The sequence below is a fragment of the Amblyomma americanum genome, chromosome 2 (genome assembly GCF_052857255.1).
Source record: "Amblyomma americanum isolate KBUSLIRL-KWMA chromosome 2, ASM5285725v1, whole genome shotgun sequence".
Taxonomy (NCBI): Eukaryota; Metazoa; Arthropoda; class Arachnida; order Ixodida; family Ixodidae; genus Amblyomma; species Amblyomma americanum.
Genome location: NC_135498.1, coordinates 125,247,066 through 125,270,269, shown reverse-complemented (window position 1 = coordinate 125,270,269; position 23,204 = coordinate 125,247,066). Strand labels below are relative to the sequence as shown.

General features: G+C 47.1%; 1 protein-coding gene across 1 annotated transcript in view; it reads left to right on the top strand.

Moving 5' to 3' along the window:
- Positions 1-21,978, top strand: part of LOC144119059 (uncharacterized) — a 37,398-nt gene extending 15,420 nt beyond the window's left edge. Inside the window, exons 5-7 of the mRNA XM_077651785.1 lie at positions 9,927-10,096; positions 14,622-15,052; positions 21,085-21,978. Coding sequence (XP_077507911.1) covers positions 9,927-10,096; positions 14,622-15,052; positions 21,085-21,545 — 1,062 coding nt within the window. The 3' untranslated portion in view covers positions 21,546-21,978. The remainder of the gene's footprint in view (positions 1-9,926; positions 10,097-14,621; positions 15,053-21,084) is intronic.
- Positions 21,979-23,204: the final 1,226 nt, after the last annotated feature.

Below are 23,204 nucleotides of genomic sequence, written 5' to 3'. Positions count from 1 at the left end.
CATGAACGTTTGAGTGCAGTGGGGCCGTGCGGGTGCCCAAGGACCTGCGCATTGTAAACTCCCCTGTGTCTAATAAAGTTTCCACCACCACCACCGGGCACAAGAAAAGAAGCCCCCCCCCCCCTTTTTTTTTCTTTTCTCCGTCGTTAGATGCACGTGTCTTGCGCCCTGAAAAGCGCCCACTGCCAAGGAACAGAGAGCGGATGACGGTTTTATTTCATTTGGCAATATACGAGGCGTTCCAGGTAAACGAGTCTCCGATGAGTTTAGTGTTTGCATTGGGCGCGGGATATACGATAAGCGAATTGGCATCTGTTGCGCTCAAGTAGCACCACTGCTGTGTATTTGGATTTCTCGCGCTACCGGTCAACGCGCAGGCGAGCGTTGACCGGCCAAGACAGAGACAGAGCTGGAGCGAAGGAGGGGGGGGGTTTTCCCGGAACCCCACAGAGGTCCCCGCCTAGGTCTGAGGCGTCCTCACCGCCGGGCGAGACGGGTCTGGACGCTCGCGCGATGCTGAGAACAACTAAGCGTAGTGTACGATCAGGTGCGGGCGCGGCGAGCAGACGCCGAAGCCCGAGGACGGGCATACCAACGGCTCTCGAGAAGTGGGCCGGGTTAACGAAACGTAGGTGTGCTTACAAAAGGGATGCTGACGCACGTTCAGAGGCAGCAACGACAGGCTGGCGCCGCTTTCCAGATTTTGGGGGGACGCCTGTCAACAGTCGGCACGAAGACAAGTAGTTAGTTACTTGCGGCTGTAGCGGCTCGGTTGAGGTCGATAATTGTCTTAATGCTGGGAGCTGCCAGGTCTCAGAAAGCCGGCGACACGTGAGAGTGTCTTTGATGTATTTTCGTGTGTTTCTCTTTTGACTTGGTAAGTTTGAGCAATACTGTGGAAGTATGGGGCGTGGCACGTAAACCTAGTGAGCCAATCATTTCGAGGACCCGTTCCCGGAATGCCATTTTTTAAAGCAATTTTGATGTTCTTATCGTGCTGCGTATTTTAGGGAGAGGGGTTTGAACCTTGCGGAACCTGGAAGACATGCCATGCAGTTTGTATACAAATCATGTGTTAGTTTGTTGTGATTGTGTGGTGCCAAATGTGGGACAGGCATCTAGGTTTCAAAACCGGGCTCCGGAGCCTGAAAAATTGTTCTGGGCTAAATTTCGATCCCTTGCATCTTCGCCGATTTCAAGGAGGGAAGATTTTCCCTCAGTCAGTTCCACGTAATCACTCGCCGTTTATTCTGTTCTAAATATGTGAATTCCTGTATAAAGATTCAGTTTGCCTTCCTTCAGTCAACTGTTGCCTGACCTCGTCTGTTATACCGCCTCGGACGGCGGGGCACCTGTTGTGGAGCCTGAAGAACGAACCTTAACTTAGACAAAACCTTAAAAAAAACCCGGCCCGTGGACTATGGCGAACAGAGGGAGTTCGGGACGGTAACGAAGTGGGGGACGGAAAGCCTGTTACCAGGTTTAAACCGAAGAGAAGGAGATGGCTGATGAAAAGAACAGCCATTCAGGTGAAGAAGACAAAAAGGAGGATAGAGGTGACGGGGCAGATAAGATAAAGAGAAGAAAAACAAACTCAAATAAAAACAATGCAAAGACAGTAAAGAGGATCAAAAAACGCGAGATGACAACAACGGAGTAATAAAAAAGCGTATCATAGGAATAACATTGGAAGAAGAAGTACGGAAAGCTGAGCAAGTTGGTTACTACTATCCATGGTAAAACGGCTCGCAAAAACACGAGGACGGAACAAACACGACGACACAGGCGCTGTGTCGAAGGCCGCAAACAACCCGCCGAGCTGACGACTTTTAGCCGCTTCCTGCGATGAAAGCTGCGTTGAAACCCCGTTTACTTGTTGCCAGCTTTTAGGGCCTCATTGATTCAATTAGCCTATACTGGTAAAATATTTTTCAAACTGTTTTGCTAGCCTGATTCTCGAACGTTAGTATAAAGAACAATCTAGCAAGCCCTGACAAACCATTCCTGTATTGATAACAGAGTTCATTACCTCTTACATATGTTAGATTTCGTTCACATTGGCAAGAATAATGTGGCTGCAGTGCGCGCAGCGCTTTAATAAAAGCTTGCTATATTCGTATAAATATGTTTTGGTGCTGTACGCGTGGTGTTTCGCTGTAAAAATGTGGAATTGCGCAAAGTTATTCAACCGACTTCTAACTTTTGGCACCGCTTGCGAAATCGCATGTTTGTTCTCCGATAATAAACAAGCAAATCAACGCGCAAGCAGACGACAGACGACTTTCGCCTCACCTTCGTCATCTCCTTCGGACTCCGCCACCGCCGTTTCTTTTTTTTTTTCCACGCGTGAGAAACGTGCGATAAGCGAGCACTCGCCCTAACTGGTTTGCCGGTCTCCGGCGCCTATTTCGATTCGAACACCGCGCCGCTCCGTTGCCGCCGCAGTTTTCGGCTCCGTCGCCACCGCGCCGTAGAGGAGGCCGGCTGTGAGAATGTGGCCTTAGAAGGTTAGCACTAGGCGCCCACGGCAAAACCACAAACGAGGAAGTACCGGGGAATATGGGCTGGGCACCGTTCGAAGCACGGGAAGCTCCAAGTAAAGTATTACATGAGGAACGCGTGAAGAAATTTAACGATAACAATTGGGCAGCTAAGGTCATGAAATACATGAACACAAGGAGCGTTGACTCATAGTGACGGAAAAAAAAACTAGGAGACTAACCAGATACTATGCAGGACTCAAGGAAAGAGAAAGAGCATTAAACGACAGGTAAAAACGCAGAAGGTAAAAAACAATGAATTTAATGGCAAAGAAATGTATTGTAGAGCTATATCGACAGTGGAAAAGGCAGATCAGGAAGAAATCGTTTCATGGTAACTCGAGGCAGTGCCCTACTCTTTTAATCTATATCAGGGTGTCTTAGAACGCGCAGCTACAAAAAGAAATTTAAAGAAGATGACGCAGGCGTTGTGTGTGGTACATCTGTAGAAACAATTGAACACCACATGCTCAAATGTGATGATATCAATCTGGATGTCTATGCAGGCACAGTCACTCTCCCTGGGGCCCTAGGGTTTACTGATAACAGTAGTCATGTAAATAAATCTGCGGTGGAAGTTAACAAAAGGCGATTTGGAGATTAGTGGCTCCAAAGCAGAGAGGTGACATTAGGTTAGAAGTGTAGGACTGAAAACGAAGTTAAAGAAAATAGCAAATTTCAATAGCGGTTTATGACGCAGTCAAATAAAAAAGAAAAAGCCGAGCATGAAGTCAACTGGCACCACACCGTTTCAAAGGGGACAATCCTGTCTTCCATCCATCCGTCACACAGTTTGTAGGTCATTGAAGACCACTTCCTTCAATGTTTTCTATTGGTAAAAACCGATTCTCTGGCTCATTCCTACACTGTCGACGTTTGTCAGGCACCCGCAGAAGACGCAATCAAAAATTTTCCGCCTCTTGGCTCAAACACATGACGTCAAAATTAAACAATACCCCGTGATCACCGTATGGAAATGAACGGGCAGCGCACCCAAGCGCCAGGGATCCGCTCATCCAAGCCTACTGACGCACCGCATTTCGCTTGCGAAAACGGCCGGTGGTATCAATACTTGTATCACATGTCTAGGCCTTTTTTAGCTTATAAGCTTCTTGAGTGACGGCAGCATCTTTGTCATTAGATTGTGGTAATCTATCTGCACAGGTGAGCATCGGTTTGTCCGCAGAGCCCCTTCAATATGTTACCCCTACAGCGGAAGCAAGGCAGCTGACTGGCCTCCATGCACCCTATCTCCACATTCTTGCAATCCCTATCAGCGGTGATTTGTGTAGCGCCCCCTCATTAGCCTGTCGTTAGATTATAGGAGCAAAATGTACGGCGTATTAGTCTGGCGACAACAACCTTCTCAGATCACATTGTGGTAACCAAAGAATAAAACTGTCATGGCCGCATTTGTGAAACTATATGAACAACGGGGCGCTCATAAGTACCAAAATGTTCGTTTTGAACAGACTTCAGTGTATGATGGGGCAGTGCGTCGTTGATTTTATGTCTCTTTGGCAAGCTTCTCTGCAGTTCTACGCTGGCGATTCGCACAACCTCTTCTACGAGCTTTACAATCCTTACAATCCGAGCTTTACAGACCACTAGAGCTCGTGCTAATAGTCCACTAGCGCCCGTAGGGAACCTCGAAGTTCAGCTTCACCATTTTAGGGTGATGACAATGATATCATTTTGTTTCCAAGGCTAAAATTATTTCAGGCGCCTCATCATTATTCAGAAGTAGCGGTCTTTAGGCCACCAGACTACTCATGTACTTTCCGGGCATAAGACTCTAGCTCAAGACAGAAATTTACCATTGGGTAAAGCATAGAAATATCTTCCTTCGAGTCGCTTCCTGAGCTCCAGGCAATCCTCAAGAAACAAAGTGACGCCTCACTACCAAACGGTTGGCAACGCCCTAAACCGACTGCCTGGTGCGGGGGCATCCTGAGTAAGGTGCCATAAAGAAATGTGCGAAAAACAATGCGGTAAATCTGACTTGTGAACTCGTGATGCCGCGTAGGGACAACACTAAATCTTTCAGACCAATTACGATAACTTCGTTAACATATATGCTGCAACACAGGTAGTGAAGCTAAAAATGCAGACATGGATAGGAAGTTGTCAAAGGCTGTGAGAACTTCAGAACGGGTTTAGAAGCTGTTGGCGCTTAGATAACAGCCTGTTTGTACTTGGGTAATGCATAGAAATAGCTTAAGGCAGAAATCAGGCCTCTGTTGTTAGCTTTCGTGGGCATAAGTGGGGCGTACCATGACGTAAATATATAAGGAGCTCCCGAGGACCATACTCAAAGAATAAGGTGGGCTGCTAAGATTTTTAAATACACAGAAAGAGCTTTGGCTCCCACTAGCGTAAAAGGACTTGGAACTAATCGGTAAGCATGCGGGAAGCCAGGATGAAGAAACAGAGAGCTTCAAACGACAGGTCAGAAATGTAGAGGCTAGAACCTGGATAAATTCAATGGAGAAAAAACTGATCCTAGACCTGTATGGCAAATGGAAAAGGCCAATCAAGAAGGAATCGATCGGTGATAAGTAATGAAGCAGCGCCCTACTCTTTGAGGCTAAGTGAGGGTGTCTTCGAACGCGAAGCTACAAAAAGAAATTTAACCGCGAAGATCACACATTTGCAGTGTGTGGTAAATCTGTAAATTTTACTAGAACATGGTAGTAGCCTTCCAGATGTCACTTTCCCCCAGGACAATGGTTTAGTGAACAGAAAGGTGTTGTGAATAAATCTGCGGTAGACGTTAGCAGAACGCCATTGGAAAATTGGTGGCTCAAAAGCAGGGAGGTGATATCAGGATACAAATTCAGGATTAAAAATTGATCAAATGCAAAAGTAATCAGAATATGTATTTGAAAAAATAGCGAACATATAAATAATACCCCTATGTTTGACAGATTGTTTGGAGAAATATAAAGCAGAATAAATACTGAGCACGGTGGCACCTGCCACCAGCCGGTTTCAAAGGGGACACTGCTAACATCCATTCACTCATCACGGAGTCGCGTGACGTTTCCGTCCTATATCCCCTTCAGCCGCTCGGTACACATAAGTGGACGCGACCTAAGCCTCCTCATATTTTCGTACGCAAGGCGAATTTCCACCTTTGAATACCGCGCTCATGCCATTTTGACCCTCCTTGTCTATAGTGTTCCTGTATATGCTCCCGCAGGGAGCAGAGTTGCGCGTCTGTTTTCCCTTGCCGCTCAGAACGCCATTCGCCGAGAGGCGGTCACATGATTTTCGTGACGTCAGTTGTCCAATTTTCCGCGGGGAAACGGACTTCACATGCGCAGTGCCGAGCGACCCCTCGTCAGCTCGACGTCCCACGTGAGCCCACGCTGTCGGCTACATTCCACACATTTCCTGTGCACACCTCTGGCGTGAGGTTTGGTGTTCTGCTGTGGTAGCGAGCCACACAGTCATCGCAAAACAGCAGCAACCGCACTGGAAACGGCAAAGCGTTTTACGGACTGCCATTTGGAAGTTCGGAGGCCGAAGTGCGTCGGCGATTAAAGTGGCTTTTAAGAATGGGCCGCGTTAAGCGCAACCAAATATAACTTGATAACTCAGATGAAAGCATAATTCTTTTTAATAAAAATTAGGTAAGCTAATAATATCAATGAGAAGAGTACTTTCAAGGTCATTTAAAGATTCTTCATTTAACTGCATTTAGCAACGGGGTACATTTTGTGAAATGTTTTACGCAAGCAATTGAGTTTGAAATTTTTTCGTTAAGTCAGATTCGCCTGTTCAACGCATTGGTGTTGCTTTAGTTTGACTGCCTGTAAAAAGCTACAGAATCATTTCAGTGTGGTTCTAGGGAGATGCGTTTTTATATTTTCCGTGCATAACTCGCAGAGAACACGCGGGGGTGCTAGTTGTGAAAAAAGTGATTCATCGCAATACTCTATTTTTTTTCTCAAGACGCGCACAGAGGAAGACAGGACGGTATAGACGCTGTCCCATTCGGAACGGGACTGCTTGTTCATCTGAAATTACTTGTTCCAAAAAAAAAGAAGCTCGCAGGCCGTTTCTAGTATTTTTCGTCAATTTGCCATGACTACAATTTGCTGTTAACCTTTGGCGATTTTTTTTCATGCTGTATGCATACTCTCGACAAATCACAATTAGTTTTCGGCGTTATACGTTAAAGAAATTGCGATGGAGTGCAATTTGTACGCAAATAAAAAAACAAGCCCAAGCGCCCTACACAGCGGATGACCGCAGCCCCTGTATGCACGAGCGGTGGCTTTCCCGCACAGATTGGAACATGATGGCGCACCTTCGCGCAACTCTGCTCCCTGAGGCAGCATATTCAGGAACACTATCCTTGTCAAGTTTGTTGCGCCAACTCTTGCAGCTACAGCGAAATGCGTTTGTAAAAAGAAAAAAGAAAATATGTGCATCACGTTATTTTTTGGCGTGACGAGTAAATAACGTTCCTTTTCGCCTTTCATCTTTAAATCGTGTATCATGCAATTTAGGGCTCAGAATGTGTCGATAGGTTAATGCAGAAACGGCACACCAATTTTCATTGTCACAGACGAAGAAAAAGGGCTGCAGTAGACGTTCAGAGTGGCGCGTCTGCAAATGTGGACATGGCGCCTGAATGCCGAAAATATAAAAGTTGTGTTTGCTCCCCAGAATACGCCGTTTTTTTTTTTGTACACGTATGGTAGGAAACTGGCTTACTCCTTGCGGGCGTTGAAAACTATACTTGTACAAACTGAACGTTGAACGACTCCAGCGCTAAAGCGTTTTTCATGAAAATAGCCGATGGAGAAGCACTTCCAAAGAAGTGCGGCCGATCGAGCAATGAAGGCCCGCAGATGGTCTCAAAGAAACGCCACTTAGCTGAGCCGCTGCCGGCAAACACAACGCACTATGACCAGTGCTTCAAATCAGGGAGGTCTGGGACTGGGAGGTTCTTATGCCCCTACCAATATTCAAAAAGGCATCTGAGGCCATTTGTGCTAGATTGTAGAACGCTTGAATGCGAAGGAAGCAACATTTTCAGTGATGGTCAGAACATTTTTTTATCGTTTTGAAAATTGCGCTGCGATTTTTAGCAAGAATCATTACATTATGTATGAAACCCGATACGGAGAAAAATACAAATTGGCATCACTACACAAAGGAGGTTCAAAAAGGGGAACCCGTGCCCTCGCACCATGGTCAGTTCGGAGCTGGCCGCTAAGCTACAAGGCTACAAAACAATAATCAGCACATTCGTAGAGCGAAGGGACCGTTTGTTTCAGGTCTCTGACATAAACTGACCAAACAACTACCTTTAAAAATAATTTCTCATTTTTCAAAAACCATGTGTAAAGCTGACCGCAAGATGCTATCTCTCTCTCCATCTCCACCTGTGCTTAGATCACTCGAGAAGCCTTCGATGCAGCCGGACTTGAAGCATTACTTATGATGGCCGCAGCCATTGGCCCAAGCTTCTGTACACGTTAATTACACAACGGTGCCGACGTGAAGGCTGCACATCTAAAAACCACGTTCGGGGCCCGAAATACCGAATATTCCTCTGCCTGTCGTCACTGAATGACTGCTTTGATCTGTTTTATAAGTCATGAACTGGAGAATAATTCCCTGAAACATATTCTCACAGCTAAACATTCATATCTAACGATCAGTTTGCAAAGGCAAGCAGACGTAGCAGTGTAAGTTAATGTGTTAGGTTTAACGCGCTATGTGCACAAATGTGCGCGCGAATAAAATATGCTAAAATATGAATATTTTTGCGTAATTTTTTGCACATCACTTCTACTTAGTCTACTGATCGTCGTTTATTCAAAAGAAGATTTTCCTTTCAACATTTAATTGGCGCCTGAAGGGCGCAGCGACAGAGTTGGCGCGTGCTTCATGCGTTAGCTTTCTAACAGTTTTTTATAAACGTTAAAGAAATGACGACGCTCTTGTTTTGCGCAACACACGTATCGCGCAAAGCCACCACCAACTCTGGCAAGCAAAGCAGCGAATCTCACGCGAGTAGCGGGATGACCAAAATCAGCCAATTCGCCAGTCTCTAGTAGGAGGCAGAGGATGACAATTGGTATTTTTTAAGACAACTATCCTCCCAAGCAAGTGTATGCTGTCTCTTTTTTCATTTTGACGTTTTTTTTTCTCCTTAGTGGCCCCAAAACTTGATGACAGGCCGACCTGGGGCAGTTCTCTTGTTTTGCTATCTCTTTTCTATTGAAACCTGACAGCGTTAAAATTGAGAGTAAAAACTGACAACTTAGTGTACGTGGTCCAGAAATTGAGATCAATGCATTTTTTTTAATATTGCAAATGACCTGAAAAACAAACCGCGCAGCTATATACTCTGTGAATCTTTTAAGACGGCCCGCAGCGTCTGTAAATTAACTATTGCGACTACCCCATTCATTTATCATTTATGCAATACGAACAGTTTGCCCCACGTAGGACTAACTACATGAAAGACGAGTTTTGAGGGGATAAAAACATTTGAGGAAGCAAAATTGGTGAAGCATGCCGAACACCACACCCGACTTCATCATCTGCAGGTTCTTCCGGGTTAACATTCTTTTGCAAATGCCATTAAACTTGAAAGAAGAAGAGGGTACAAAGCTGATATCAAACCCCTGGTCAATTGGCTTCACCTTCATTGAGATGCCTTGTATACAGGTAGGACCACAAAAGGCTTATTTTCTTTACCAACGAAGTATGGTTGTCCGTCTCTAACCCTCGGACAAGTCCCGGCAACACCAGTAAATAGCCTCTGCGGGTATGCACAGCTACTAAGCCGACCCGTTCGCAAGCGTAACCTTATATCTGTTTTGTGGAGACAAGGTCTAGTCAGTTGCTTGCTTCACACAAGACAACGCAAGTCCTCTTTTTACCAGCTTAGTGTGCCCACAATCATAAAGAAAGATGCCTTTCTCAGTTGTGGTCTTGTACAACGAACAAGTGTGGTCACTCGAAAACTCAAAATTATAGTGCAGAAAAACTGATGCTGTGTGTCCGAAGGCCAATCTGACATGAACCCATAGTCCACGAGCGCGAATGGAGTCAGAGTACCTTCAGTTCTCGCTTCCGAGTGGATGTCGTGAGGCAAGCAGTTCAGGAAATCATAGACGCACCTGAATGACGTATTGACACCGAATTTATTTAGTAGTGGGTGTTGCCCATGGTTGCTTCTGGTGGAATAAAAATCCCTTAACACCGACGCAATGCAAAAGCCAGTGTAAATTTAGTCCCTTTCCAATGAGCGAAAGCTCGACACCAAATCGTCGCTCATCACGAAAACGCCTATTGGTGAGTGTCGCGCAGAATTGACGCATGCCTTAACCACTGGAGAAATGGGCGCTCTCTTTTCAGGTTCGCCTTCAGATGAATCGCGTGATTCGCTTCCCTCGATACCTCGAGTGCACGCACCAGTACCGGAACCTGGTGCGCCTGTTGCTCGAACCGGTGACCACGCTGCGAGCAACGATGGGCGTAGTCGTCAAGCATCCCTGGCTCTTCCTCTTCCCGGATCCGACACACATGTGAGCCCTCTGCAGCGCGAGCTGAATTAAACCTTTAGCTGTTGCCCAAATCTGCATTCAGGGTTCAAACGCATCGGAAGTGCAGAATTTCTCTTTAGGCAGCCGCTGCACTACCACTGGTGAGACTTACAGAATTTTTAAAAAACCAGTACAAAGGGAGTGCGCGCTTGATCTGGCCATCTCATACTTCTTTGCCTTTGGAAATTTAGAAAAAAATGGCTGTGGTTTAGCTCTGTTTAAACCTGGAGCAACGCGATAAGTACAGTTGACCGAGTGGGACTTGCTCAGTTTAATTGCAAAGTCAGTCTTTCGCCGCTGCGTTTCGCTGGGCGTTCCTTCTTCATCTGCGTCCCTGGATGAGGATTCACTCTCTCTCCCTCTCCTCCTCTCCACTCCTCCCCCACTAGGTTTCGCCGGCGCGCCGCACCACCGGCAGCTGCCACGGTGGCCACGGCGCCGGCACGCTGAAGGCTCGAAATGCTAGCGTAATGTAGGCGTGCGGCGCGCACACCAGCTGCGTGTCCTGACGTCACTCTGCGCATGCGCACAACTGACGAGGCGGGTGGCGTCTGCTCCGCCATCGGCGCAGCGGCGAAGCGCGCGGCGCGCACACCAGCTGCGGGCTACGATGTCACTCTGCGGATGCGCACAGCGGAGCGGTCGTGCCACAGCTCAGCGCGCAGCCACGCTGACCTCGCGAAATGGCTAGCGTAGTGTAGCTATCGCTACAAAAAGCATTCTGAACCGTTCTCTAAGCTGGCAAATTTCGCTTGATGCCCTCCATGATACCACAGAAAGTACAAAAAAGCCAGATCACTCGGAATCAGAGGAGTAAAAATGTCGTGGAGTCAGTAAACAGATAAAACGTTTAGAGAAGATAAATTGAGTTTTGATGCGCAGAAAATCTATTATCATTCTTCTTCCACTCTCCGATCTATCCCTATTCTGATTCTGTTTCAATTCTGAGCCCTTCGTCTTTCATTTCTCAATCTACTCCATTTATGATTCTATTTAAATTCCGACCAATGCAACTACTACAAATATGTCACATGTGTCACATTGATAGATCGCGGCAAGTCCTCATACCACAACTGGTGCACCAGCGCAGCGCTTAAGCGATAAGCCACTGCACTGGCAGGTGTCTGTTTCAAACGCAGCCACCGAATAAGCTTGTGAAGCCAACGTTGCTCTTAACTAGCAATGAGAGAAGGAATGCCTCACGCAAACTTCATTTTTTGTAGAGAGAGTTTTTCAGGAGCCTGTATATTTTGCACGCAGGCCTGTTGTTCCCTGAATCATTTTCTTCTTAGTAATTTTCTTTTTTTCTGAGTCATTCTTCGCCCGGCGTATCCCTCCTTTTCGCTAAAAATGAAGGAGAGAGTGACGGGGCCAGAGGCGCGGAGGACGGTTTCCATATGCCAGATGGAAAGAGGAAAATCCCCTTAACGCCACCTGCCACAGTTTACAGGCGTCGAGGCCGGACGGTTTCCGCCTTCATGGCCTTCCTAAAGCTATCGCACTGAAGATATATATCGAGTCATTACACGCCCGACATTTAGCCATGAATGCAGTATTTTAACTACCGCCGGTAAAAAGTAGCAGAGATGTGAGGGGAGCTAGCTCTCCTCAAACAAGGGGGCGCATACATCCTTGATGGCGAAGCATTTACTTCTCAAAGTACAGATATGTAGCCTGTAGCAGAAACTATGATTAGATCATCTTCTAATTTGCAAAGTGAAAAAAAACTGCACAGTTTGCTTCACGATCACTGGGCTGGAAAAAGCTTCGGCCGCGATTACGACGTTGATATCATATCCCAAGATGTCATACAAGCAGAGCAATAGGCAATTGTAGTCACCATTCATCACCTTGGCAAGCGGAACAACTTACTTCATTTGTAATCCCGCTTATATCTCACTGCCTATGAACTTTTGGAACGGCAACTGCGGCTCCTAAGAGCGCATTTGCCTCTTCTGGGAGAGTGCATGTCCTTGATAATTAAACCAACGTGTGAGTATCTGAGCCTTCGCTCAGGCTGAGGGTCCACTTTGATCGACTTGAAAATGGTTTCAATGTTAGTTTCTGAATTAAACAAGCTTCTATTTCTATCTGAAAATGTTTCGTTTTCAACTTTAGAGAAAAATAGGCTGGCAGCCTTTAGTGCTCGCAATTCGGTGTTCCCACATCGTACCTGCGTGCTCTCTTGAGGAAAACATCCGCGGTTTCTCAATTCTTTAATAGCTCGTCACTCTGAAACGAAGATCAGCAGCTTTACAGACGAACTGGTATTCCTTCCACGACTGTGAGTATAAAAACTGTCGTTTCATATGGCAGCTGTTTTTAACGCGAGAGAGTTGGTAATCCATGTCGGACAAAATTTTTCAGCGTCGGCGTCATCGACCAATTGAAGGCTCATAGCCCGGTGTAATGTGAAGCCTGCCAAATCAGTCACGTGACCGTGTGACGATATCAAAACTTTCAGCGGATTGTGAGGAGACTTTTCCCCATGGCAGGTGCCATTTAAATAAATGGTCGCGAGAGGTGGCTCGGAAAGAGCAACTTCGGCCTCGCAAGCCCCACCCGTGGCTGTGCTTGAAAGAGCCACCTGCCGGGGCAGTGCCGCATCGCTTAACCGCTGCACCACTGATCCAGGCGTGGTATGAGGACTCCTAGCGATCTATGAATGTAAAGTAAAGAACGACAAGTTCCCCACATATTGGCATTAACACATTAACGCTATCTTCTAATAACCTTAAGGTGGAGCTTAAGGTTCGCCTCCAGTTTTTTTCTTTTGGCTCGTTCAGGATCTTGTTTTTATCTTTGAAAGGGGGGGGGGGGAATTTTCATTGTGAGGGGGCAAAGGGAATGCAGCTGTTTTATAGCTAATCGTACTCTTTCATGAATCAAAGGACTTTCTTCCGTACGTTAGGCACGTTTACAAGCCATTTCTAATTGTACTGATTTACTAAACTATTCATAACTGTCATATACTAATGAACTCTAGAGTTAAATGTGTCATTGCAAGTGTACTTAGACTTCAGTGATACTGGAAAATTTTGTGGCACTGCTCTGTGCAACAGTAGACGATGCAAAACCCATCTAAGTGCGCATTGCGGCGACCTCTCAGAAATCTGAACGATGCGAGTCACAAAACGCCGCGTAGGCTACGTACAGTTAAAAGCAGAAAATAAGGATATCCCTGTGAGGGTCTTCCCACACCGGCTGCGCCGTCAACCATATCGCGTAAGCACAATACCTTCAAACTCCGCCCTAACACCCCCCCCCCCCCCCCCCCATGGCCCGAATATGTGGCGCTGACAGTTACTGTACACAGACAGTAAGGTTCCATGTCTGTTTTCTGAAGTGCGTTAAAGGAAGCGAGAGGGAAGATAATGCTCCAATAAATCTGCGAGGGGCTTCTTTGTGCAAGGGGAACGCAGCCGTGCTTGCTAATGTGATTGCTGAGTGTTTTTCATAGGTTCCATGAAAGACACGCGTGTGCAGGGGCAGGGGCAGGAACGCGAAAACATTAATAATGGAACTAAACTTGCGAAATATTTGCCTGTCTAATGAGTCTAAAATATCAGCAACGTCTGTCTGTTTTCTCTTATGCCTTCTTGTACCCCGGCCGAGGCAGCCACGTTTTCCTAAAGGCGAAATGCAAAAGGTGGCAGTGAGCTGTGCGATGTCATTTAAAGAACCCTAGGTGACCGAAATTAATTCAGAGCCCTCTACCGCCAAGCCTCTTCCTTCTTCTACTGTCTCCTTCATTCTTTTCCCTGACGACGCTGTTGAGATACCCCCCCCCCCCCCCCCCAGTGTGAGATAGTTACTACGCCTTTCCTTTCGTCATAGCCGCCACGGTGGCTCAGTGGTTATGCTGCTCGGCTGCTGACCCGAAAAACACTGGTGCCATACCGCCCACGAATTTCGATGGAGGCGAAATGCTATAGAGACCCGTGTACTGTGCAATGTCGATGCACGTTACAGAACACCATGGGGTCAAATTTATACGGAGCCTTCACAACGGCGTTCCTCATAGCATGAGTCAGTTTTGGGCGTTAAGCCCCATACCTTTCCTCGTAATTCTATTTTGCATTTTTGTTCAACGCTTCCGGAATATTTTAGACGTAAAAAGATCCGAATTAGTTCCGACATTGAAGTTTATGCCTGGTAGCGGCTCTGTTTTTTTTTCCCTGCGTGATGGTTTATGGTGGTTTAACGTCCCAAAGCGACTCAGGCTATGAGGGACGCCGTAGTGATGGACTCCGGAAATTTCGACCACCTGGGGTTCTTTTACGTGCACTGACATCGCACAGCACACGGGCCTCTAGAATTTCGCCTCCATCGAAATTCGACCGCCGCGGCCGGGATCGAACCCACGTCTTTCGGGCCGGCAGCCGAGCGCCATAACCACTCAGCCACCGCGGCGGCTTTTTCCTGTGTGATCTTGACCTTTAAGATTAGGCTTTCATGGGGCTAAGCTGGCTGCTCTAACAGTCACGTGGCACCGGCGCTTTCGCAGATTGACTCGGGAGGTTGACCCCCGTGTGACAAGTCCCCAGCTGAGCGGCCCCCTCCTCGTCGGCAACCGGCAGCAGGAACAGGCGTTCGTACCGCGCGCGCCTCCCCCTGTGGACGAGCGGGGCGTTCCTCTTCCCACGCTTGACCGGAAGGCGGCGGCCGAGAACCTGCGCGACCAGAGCGCCGCCGCCTCGGCGCCGACGGGCAGCGGGACGTTTGGTCACGAGCCACTTTTCCCGGCCGACCTGTCCGAGAGCTTCGAGGAGGGCAGCTTCGAGGACGACAAAGTGCACCACGTCCACCCAGTGCGACGGGACTCGGAGGAAGGCCTCTTCGAAGAAACCTCCATGACGACGACGGCCTTCGACGACGGGCAGCGCCACGAGGATCCCAGTCCGCCCAGGAAGCAGCCGCCCTTGCAGAACAAAAAAAGTAGGATGCGAGTCTCGTATCACGAGGAAATTCTACTAAAGGTTTTTGTAGCGATAGCTACATTACGCTAGCATTTCGCGCCTTCAGCGTGGCCACCCCGTGGCCACCGTGGCGGCGCCGTGGCTGCTCAGGTTGTTGGTCACGTGGTGCGGAGCAGCTGCCGCGCCGGAGAAACCGAGTGGGAGGGGAGGGAGAGGGGGAAGAGTGAATCCACGTCCAGGGGCGGAGATGAAGAACAAACGCCCAGTGAAACGGAGCGACGAAAGAATGACTGCAATTCGACTGAGCGAGTTCCACTCGGCCAGCTGTAGCTATCGCGTCACTCCAGGTTTAACCAGAGCTAAACCACGGCCATTTTTTTTAATGGGACATCGAGCACGGCTAGACAAAACTTGTTTTCTTTACTAAAATCGATTTATGCAGTTTTCTGGCTATGATGAGGTTTTTCCGGAACTGAACAAATAATTTACTCCTCACAATATTTACCTACCAAAGGAAGATTTTTGCTTCCGTCATTCCATTCAAACTCTTGACGTCAAGACCAAAAGGACTCCGTGATAACCGTTTGGAATTAAATGGGTGTGTAGCCTTGTCTCAGGCATCGGCGACAAAACTTCTTTGACGCACTGCAGTTCGCTTGCGAAACCAGCCGGTGGTGGCCATACTTTTATATCTTCTAACCTTTTGTAGCTTACAAAAGCTCCGTTTTCAGTTAAACCAGCTTCCACTCAAACAAGTAATCTGTCGACACAGTATAACTTCAACCGACCCTCAGTGTTACTTTAGAATAAGAGTTTGCATCAAACCTGAGGAATTCAACAAAATTATGATGAATTTCGGACTTAGTTTTTTAATAGTACAGGCTTCTCATAACATTAGCGCGAGGCACCGAAAAGTCACGTCAACCTCTATGTCGTCAGCCTGACAACGCCTACTGCAGGTCAAAGGTGACTCCCATATCTCCCTTATTCCTGCAAACTTCTTAATCTCGTCTACCCACAAAAATTTCTGCCGGCCCCTGCTACACTTCCCCTTCCTTGGAATCCGGTCCGTAACCCTTAACGACCATCGGTTATCTCACCTTCGCATTACATGCCCTGCCCAACCCATTTCTTCTTTTTTATCATGTCATTCAAATGCCATTCGCCAAAGTGTGGTATCCTGTTATATACCGGAATGATCAGAGTATAAGCTCCGCAAAAGGGAAACGCCCCGTGGACATGCAGAAGTGGCTCCACGAAGTTTCAGATGAGGAGCTTTCGGATGTTCGGAAAGGGACCACTGATGCGATACGCCAGTTCAAATGAAGCGTCACTCTTATGCCGCAGCGGTGGCTGAGTTGTTATGGCGCTCGGCTGCTGACCCGAAAGACGCGGGTTTGATCCCGGCCGCGGCGGTCGAATTTCTGTGGAGGCGGAATTCTAGAGGCCCGTGTACGGTGCGATTTCAGTGCACGTTTAAGAACCGCACGTGGTCGAAATTTCCGGAGCCATTCACTAAGGCGTCTCTCATAGCCTGAGTCACTTTGGGACGTTAAACACCCATAAACCGTAGCTTCACATTTACGTGCGCCTCTGTAGGAGCCTGCAGCTGTTGCATGTGATTTGAAAACCGGTCATACGATCTGCGCCCATCATTTGTTTTTAAACGCACTTGGCTTATAATGAACTTTTGTGCAGACACCCGGCATAGCTGCACAATTACATTGGTGCAGCGAGAAATGATAAGATAAAACAAATGTAAACTCAGTAAACAAAAATATTCCATTTTCAGCACCACCGTGTCCGTCTCTGTAATTGCTCTTTTATCGATTTCACCTTTGCGTCAAGTTCAAACCAGGCACAAAAATACTATCTTGGTTTGTTGCTCGCATGAAGCACAATGACGACCACAGCCCAAAGGCTGGTATTTTATTTAGTAATTTATTTGGAAAGACGGATTTTTGCCTGTGCTGTGCATACGGAGCTGCTGCGTTCAAACAGTCCCGGCCAGACGTTCGGTCTCCAAGAGAATTTCGCGCTGAGGGGTCGTCTTTTACATGGACCGAGCGCGTCTGCTGCAGCACAATTCTTTTATTTGTTTGAGTAAATTGATTGTATATATTTAGTCCATGCCTTAAAGGAAGTCTGAAAGGAATGCTGAGCGAGCGAGTAACGACAAGATGAATCAGGTGCTTAACAAGTGATAGAGCAGCACAGAAGTGAACTTCCCCCGTTATGCTGCCGATACATGACATAGATTAAGGTGCTAAAGTGAATAACAAGAAGCAAGCCTCTCTCGCACCACAAATGTATCGCGGGTATAATCCAAATTGTAATATAAAAGATGTGGCCCTTGCGCAATCGAGATTTTTCCACCCGAAGGTGGAAAGAAAAAAATTGTGCGAATGGCTACTAAAGCGACCCACAGCCGGAGGAGCGGCCAGGGGAGACTCCTCTGATCTCCCCTGGGAAGTAGCAGGTTAGGGTGGGATATGGTAAAAGGAGAATAATGGTCGGGTTATGGGATTTAAAATATATTGAGGACAGCGGAATTTTACCGTATTTCTGATCCCTTTGAGCTTCTTCCCATGCCTCCGAGAGGGCGAGCACTCAAATCTCAGTCGATAGTGCGTCCCTCTGCCTCCACGCGTACCTCCATACCACAGAGAACGTATGCCGGTGTCTCCGACCGTCCAAGATAGGGTAATCTAACAGGAGCTCGACCGAGATCTCCTCCCCCAAGCCAGGTTCCGTCACCACGAGAGTCCAACAGTACTAAGATGGCAGAGTTTTCACACCACCCATTCTTACTCCAAGGTTTTCACTCACAGCGGGTACCTTTTCACGGCTTTCGCTGCGTCGCACCACCGGCGTTCGCCCCTGACATAGACTGTGAAACTCGTACCATTTGACTCCAACGACCTGGAGTCTCATTTGGTGTCCGCAGTCCGCATCTCAAGCTAACACAATATATATCCGCACGGGCCTCATCAACCGGATTCGAAGCAGGCTTTACTTAGCCTGTCGAGGTTTTGAGGAGCTTGATGTCTCTCTGTGATTTTGTCAGCTCTACTAACCTTTACTCTGCAGTAACCGTCGGGTTTTTGCGAGTTTCGGGGCTTACTGGCCTCCCGAGTGGGCTACTAATTCTGTCACTATTGCCGTCTTCGGGCCTAAGGACGACTTCCCAAAAACCGAGGCTTGGTTCTTCCAGCTGCATGCCCCGGCATGGCACCGAGCTCTTCGGAATCGGAAAGCAACGCGTCCGCGGCTGGTTGGTACGCCTTTCGTGCCGAGAGGAGACCGTGCGGCTTATTTTTGGCGTATTCAATTTCAATGCGCCGTTCTACTTTGGAGCCGGATTCCACGTGCCCAGTCCGTAACCCTTCGGACCTGCCCACAAACGGGCATTGTGGGCTGCGACACGCTCACAATGTCGCGGAGAGGCCGCTGCGCCGTGACTAAGTGTGTACTTCTACTGCGCACTCAGTAATGATAGCTGTGAGATTATTTTTCATTACTTAAACATTAAGGTCATCTTCCTCAGTTAAAGTCGAATCTCTGTTCTGCAGCGAATTCCTGAACTTCTTCTATAGTTCCTTCTTATCGCTAACAAGTTAATAGGCTTCCACGTCACTGGTTTCTTCCGTTCCCTCTTCAAATGTACGCTAATTCGAGACCTTACCAATCTGCGGTCGCTACAACGCACTTTTTCGAGGCCCTCCACATCCTGCATGACACCAGGGTGGGCGCATAGTATGAAGGCTATTTCATTTTTAGTGCCGCCGTGGTGGCTCAGCGGTTATGGCGCTCGGCTGCTGACCCTAAAGACGCAGGTTCGATCCCGGCCGCGGCGGTCGAATTCCGATGGAGGCGAAATTCTAGAGGCCCGTGTACTGTGCAATGACAGTGCACGCTTACAAACCCCAGGTGGTCGAAATTTCCGGAGCCTTTCAGTATGGCGTCCTTCATAGCCTGAGACGCCTTGTGGCTCTCAACCCCCATAAACCAAACCAGTTCAAGTTCCTCGAGGTGACATGCATACCGTTATGCCCAATGCGCACGTTTTATGCTTATCTGTTTGTCAGTGCGTGCAACAGTGCGGGAAAAAGTTGCGGATACTGCCGTGTTCATTTCCAAAGTATACTTTCTAGTTGCTCCTAAACGCCTCCAGAATTTGCAGGTCAGCCTCTGAACATGCTTTTTAGCGTGACGCCGCGACACTTTTATTAGACTCTCGAGTGTTTAATTGCCCTTCATGACTAAGACCGGATATTTTTGTCGGTATGCTGATGTAAGTGTTACGTTGGTGCTTTGCCTTCGATCTTCCTACATTTCTCTGTGTTTTCCTAAAATTTTCTCGTAAAGCAGTGATTTTGCTCAGTCTTAGTTATATTTAACAGCTCAAATTCTTATTCATTTCTGAACAACAGTTTTGAAGTGCACCTAACCTAGAGCGGCGTTGTTCTGAACGACGAAAATGGCAAGCCGTTTCATCGAGAATTAAAATAATCTGCATGGCTGAAGTCACGATGTCAAGGGTGTGTTTTTGTTTCTTTTTAAGGCTTCGGAACCGTGCGAAAACTGACCAAGAATGGTTAGGAAAACCCTTGCAGCACTTCTACGTTTTGACGTGTGGTGTTGGAACACTTTCAATCTTTTACATATGAAAAATATCTGCAATACTGTTACCTTGTGTTCAGTCATTTATATACGTGAGCCCACTTACAGAACAATGATGGGGCGGTGGTAAGAAGATTGGTGCAGACAGCTGGATGCGAGAACATAGGGAAAGGGCCCGTTGTAGAAGAAATGAAGTTCACAAGGGTGTTGTTGCTGGCTATTTTTGCAAAGATAGCAACAGTAATGCTACTGCATTCAAAAAATTTTTGACCGCGTAGAGGTAGTCATTACTGCTAAAAAAACACTTCGAATCCGGTCATGCTTAAAAAGAAGCAGGCAAAGTACGAGAGAAAAATTAAATCATTTTAACGAAAGCTAGACTATTGTTCCAAAGTCTTGACAAAAGAGCATCAGAGTAAGACAGGTACAGTGACCTATAGGAATTCGCGAAGGAGTGCACCTATCGGAGCCAACTGCCACGACACATCAGGACAACCAGAAATTGTCAAGAAGATAGAACAGATTATTGTAAATTTGGAAAGTAATGTGATGTTAGCCACCGATTTCATGAATATTCATTTAAAAAAATCTAGGTAACAGTTGATTCCTGTCGGTACTAACATGTGATGGAAATTCTGGCGACTGAAAAACCATTAAGGAAGATTAAGTACAACGAGGGAAGCTACGCAGTATAAATCGAAAATTACTAGTGCTAAAAAACAGAACGGAACTATTGTGCATTTTAAAACAGACGGGATTTCATAAAATCTTAGCATAACTCCATGTACAAACGTTGCTTTTCCCCCAGCATGTATTACAAAGAACAGGCAGCTGTTGTGTTTTTACAAGAACAGAGTTTGGTTTTGTTTTATGGGGTTTAGCGTCCCAAAGCGGCAAAGCCTATGAGAGACACCGTAGCAGAAGGTTGTGCATAATAGCGACCACCTGGGGTTTGATAGCATACACTTACTTGGCGCAGTACACGAGCCTTTTTAACACTTCGCCTCTATCAAAATACGACCGCCGCGGCCAGGATTGAGCCCGCGTCTTTCAGGTACTCAGCCGAGCACCATAATCACTTAGCCATTTCGGCGGTTTATAACAGAGTGAATTTAAGACTGAAACAAAAAATGTCGCTAGAGCGAAACAGTGTGTGAAATGGGCTTAGAAGCTTGCTGGGGACATAATTGACACATGAAAATCTGCTCAGAGCTCAACTGACACTACTTGAAGAAGCCTTTGCGAGCAGTTAATTTTACCTGGATACAGACGATGCTGATTCCTAAAGAGAATTTGAACGAGGCAACAAACCGACATTATGAAAGTTGGGATGTCACCTGGTCCGTCACCGTTTGACCCGTGATAGTCGCCATTTCCTTCCTGTCAGGAAGTAATGACATTAGGGCACCTGCCTTTTTTTCTCGGCAGAACCGCAGAGCAAGAAGGGCCAGCAGAACAAGGACGAAGTTCGCGCCTTCTTCGACTCCCTGAAGACCTTGTCCACCGAACACGAAACCACGAGCCAGCAAGTTCAAGGCCGGGGCAGCAGGCAAGGACAGAGTTTCAGCGAAGGCTACACCTATCCCGGGCAACCGGCCGACGGAGGTCAGGACCAGTTTGCCGGACAGCAGCAGGCGCCCTATCCCGGCTACTATCCCGCTGACGGGGACGAGACCGTCGGGCTGCGTCTGCCCCCGCTGGGCGGAGACGAAGGTTACACAGAAGCGGCGCCTTACGGTGCTGGCCAGTTCGCGAACGTCAGGGCTTCCACAGATGCCGGACAAGGGATGATGTCCCCGACTTCAGGCTACGCGTCGCCTGACTATGGCGCGTACGAACCATCGACGCAGCAAACCACCACTTCCTCTATCCCCGGCAGACGCTATTAGTTAAAGGCTCTGAAACGCTTCCGAACATACGGTGTTTCAGTGAGAAAATCTAGCATCCTCGATTGGCGCTTCTGTTTTCTATATTCCTGTTACTTACGCAGCAATTTTTTGTTCACGTCGAACTTCTACGTGCATGTATCTTTGAGGTGTAGTTCAATTTTCGCCGAAGCCTCAAGTTCGAAGGAACTTTCAGATGAATGCCAGTTTATTCGGAGACATACGAACAGTTGGGTCCTTCTCAATCCAATACGCGTGTAGATAAATTTTTGATCAAGCAATGCTATAGAACAAAAAACTTAGGTTCGTTATTTGCTTTTCTTGCTAGGTGCGTTGCAACGTTTCGTAATCACGGCGTGGGAAAGCATTGCGAAAGTCACCTTCCAAGACAACTACTGCTCAGGTGCGTTGTTGCTGATGTGAAATTAAAACTACCTGCGAGGCCGTCTAAAAAAATTCATCCTGCTTTATTTCTTTACACATATAAAGGCAAAACACCGTCGCTGAGGGCAAGAGGAATGTAATGAGCTATTGGGTGACTAAACTCAGTATACTAGGTGTTCAAAATTATGCTTTACGGATTTTGAGAGCGTTAGCTCTTATCACGTTTCGAGATTTCGTTAGGTCTGCTACACCCTTGATCACATCGCCGTCTGCGGTAGCAAATACTCATCACGTTTCGAGATTTCGTGAGGTCTCCTACCACCCTAAGATCAAGGCACTATATGTGGCTGCAACTAGAAAACAGCGAATCTCTCATTTAGACTTTTATCGCCATCTACAATAGCATTGTAGAAACAAATGCCACGTGCCAATTAGAACGTCCCGATCCAATATTGTGGATAGAGGTGGAACTAGGTGAGTATGATGTCAGGGAACAAAGTGCCGGCATAGTTTCGATTTCTCCAATCTAACATGGCGGTCATTAAAATTAGTTGTGCCCTCTCATTCCTTTCTCCTCTCACCAAAAAAATCCTAAAACGGGTAGGAAAACTGTCCCGTTGCGGGATCGCCATGCATGTATACATTCGTTCTACTATGTATGTATACATTCACTCCGACAACAACGGGCATCCATCCGGGGACAGTTCTATACAGAATATGGTAGGGAAATAAAACCCTATGAGTTGTGGTATAGAAATAAAACCACAATTAAATAATAGGTAAACATTGTATGCATGCAATTACTAATTGAAGCGTTACCATATCGCACCGCAAGCCGAATTTTAGGCCTGCCTCGACCCCCCAAACGAAGCAAATTTCGTTTGGGACGTATCTTGAGTGGGTGCAGCTCGACAATGGGTAGACGTGCATCGTAACTTCTCTGATAGATGGCACTAGGCGGCGATCATTCCGCTAGGCGGCGTGCGTGCACGCGTAACAATCCACCCCGTTTCAAATGGTATTTATTATATTCCGTTTCTCGAGACGAGCGGTGCGTTCTTCCGCGCGTTCTTCATCTAATAAACCAAACAGCTAACCCTCGTTACTTCAACGTTTTCCAGACGGTGGCGGCCTTTTTGTTTAATCTAAAGACGTCATTACCGTAAATGCGTTATGCTGCCAGGAGGACACAAAGCCTGGGGAAATTGTAACCGTAACCTGAGTAATTAAGTGCAATTACATTTGTATTCGCTGCAGTTATCCTACATGTTTGTATTG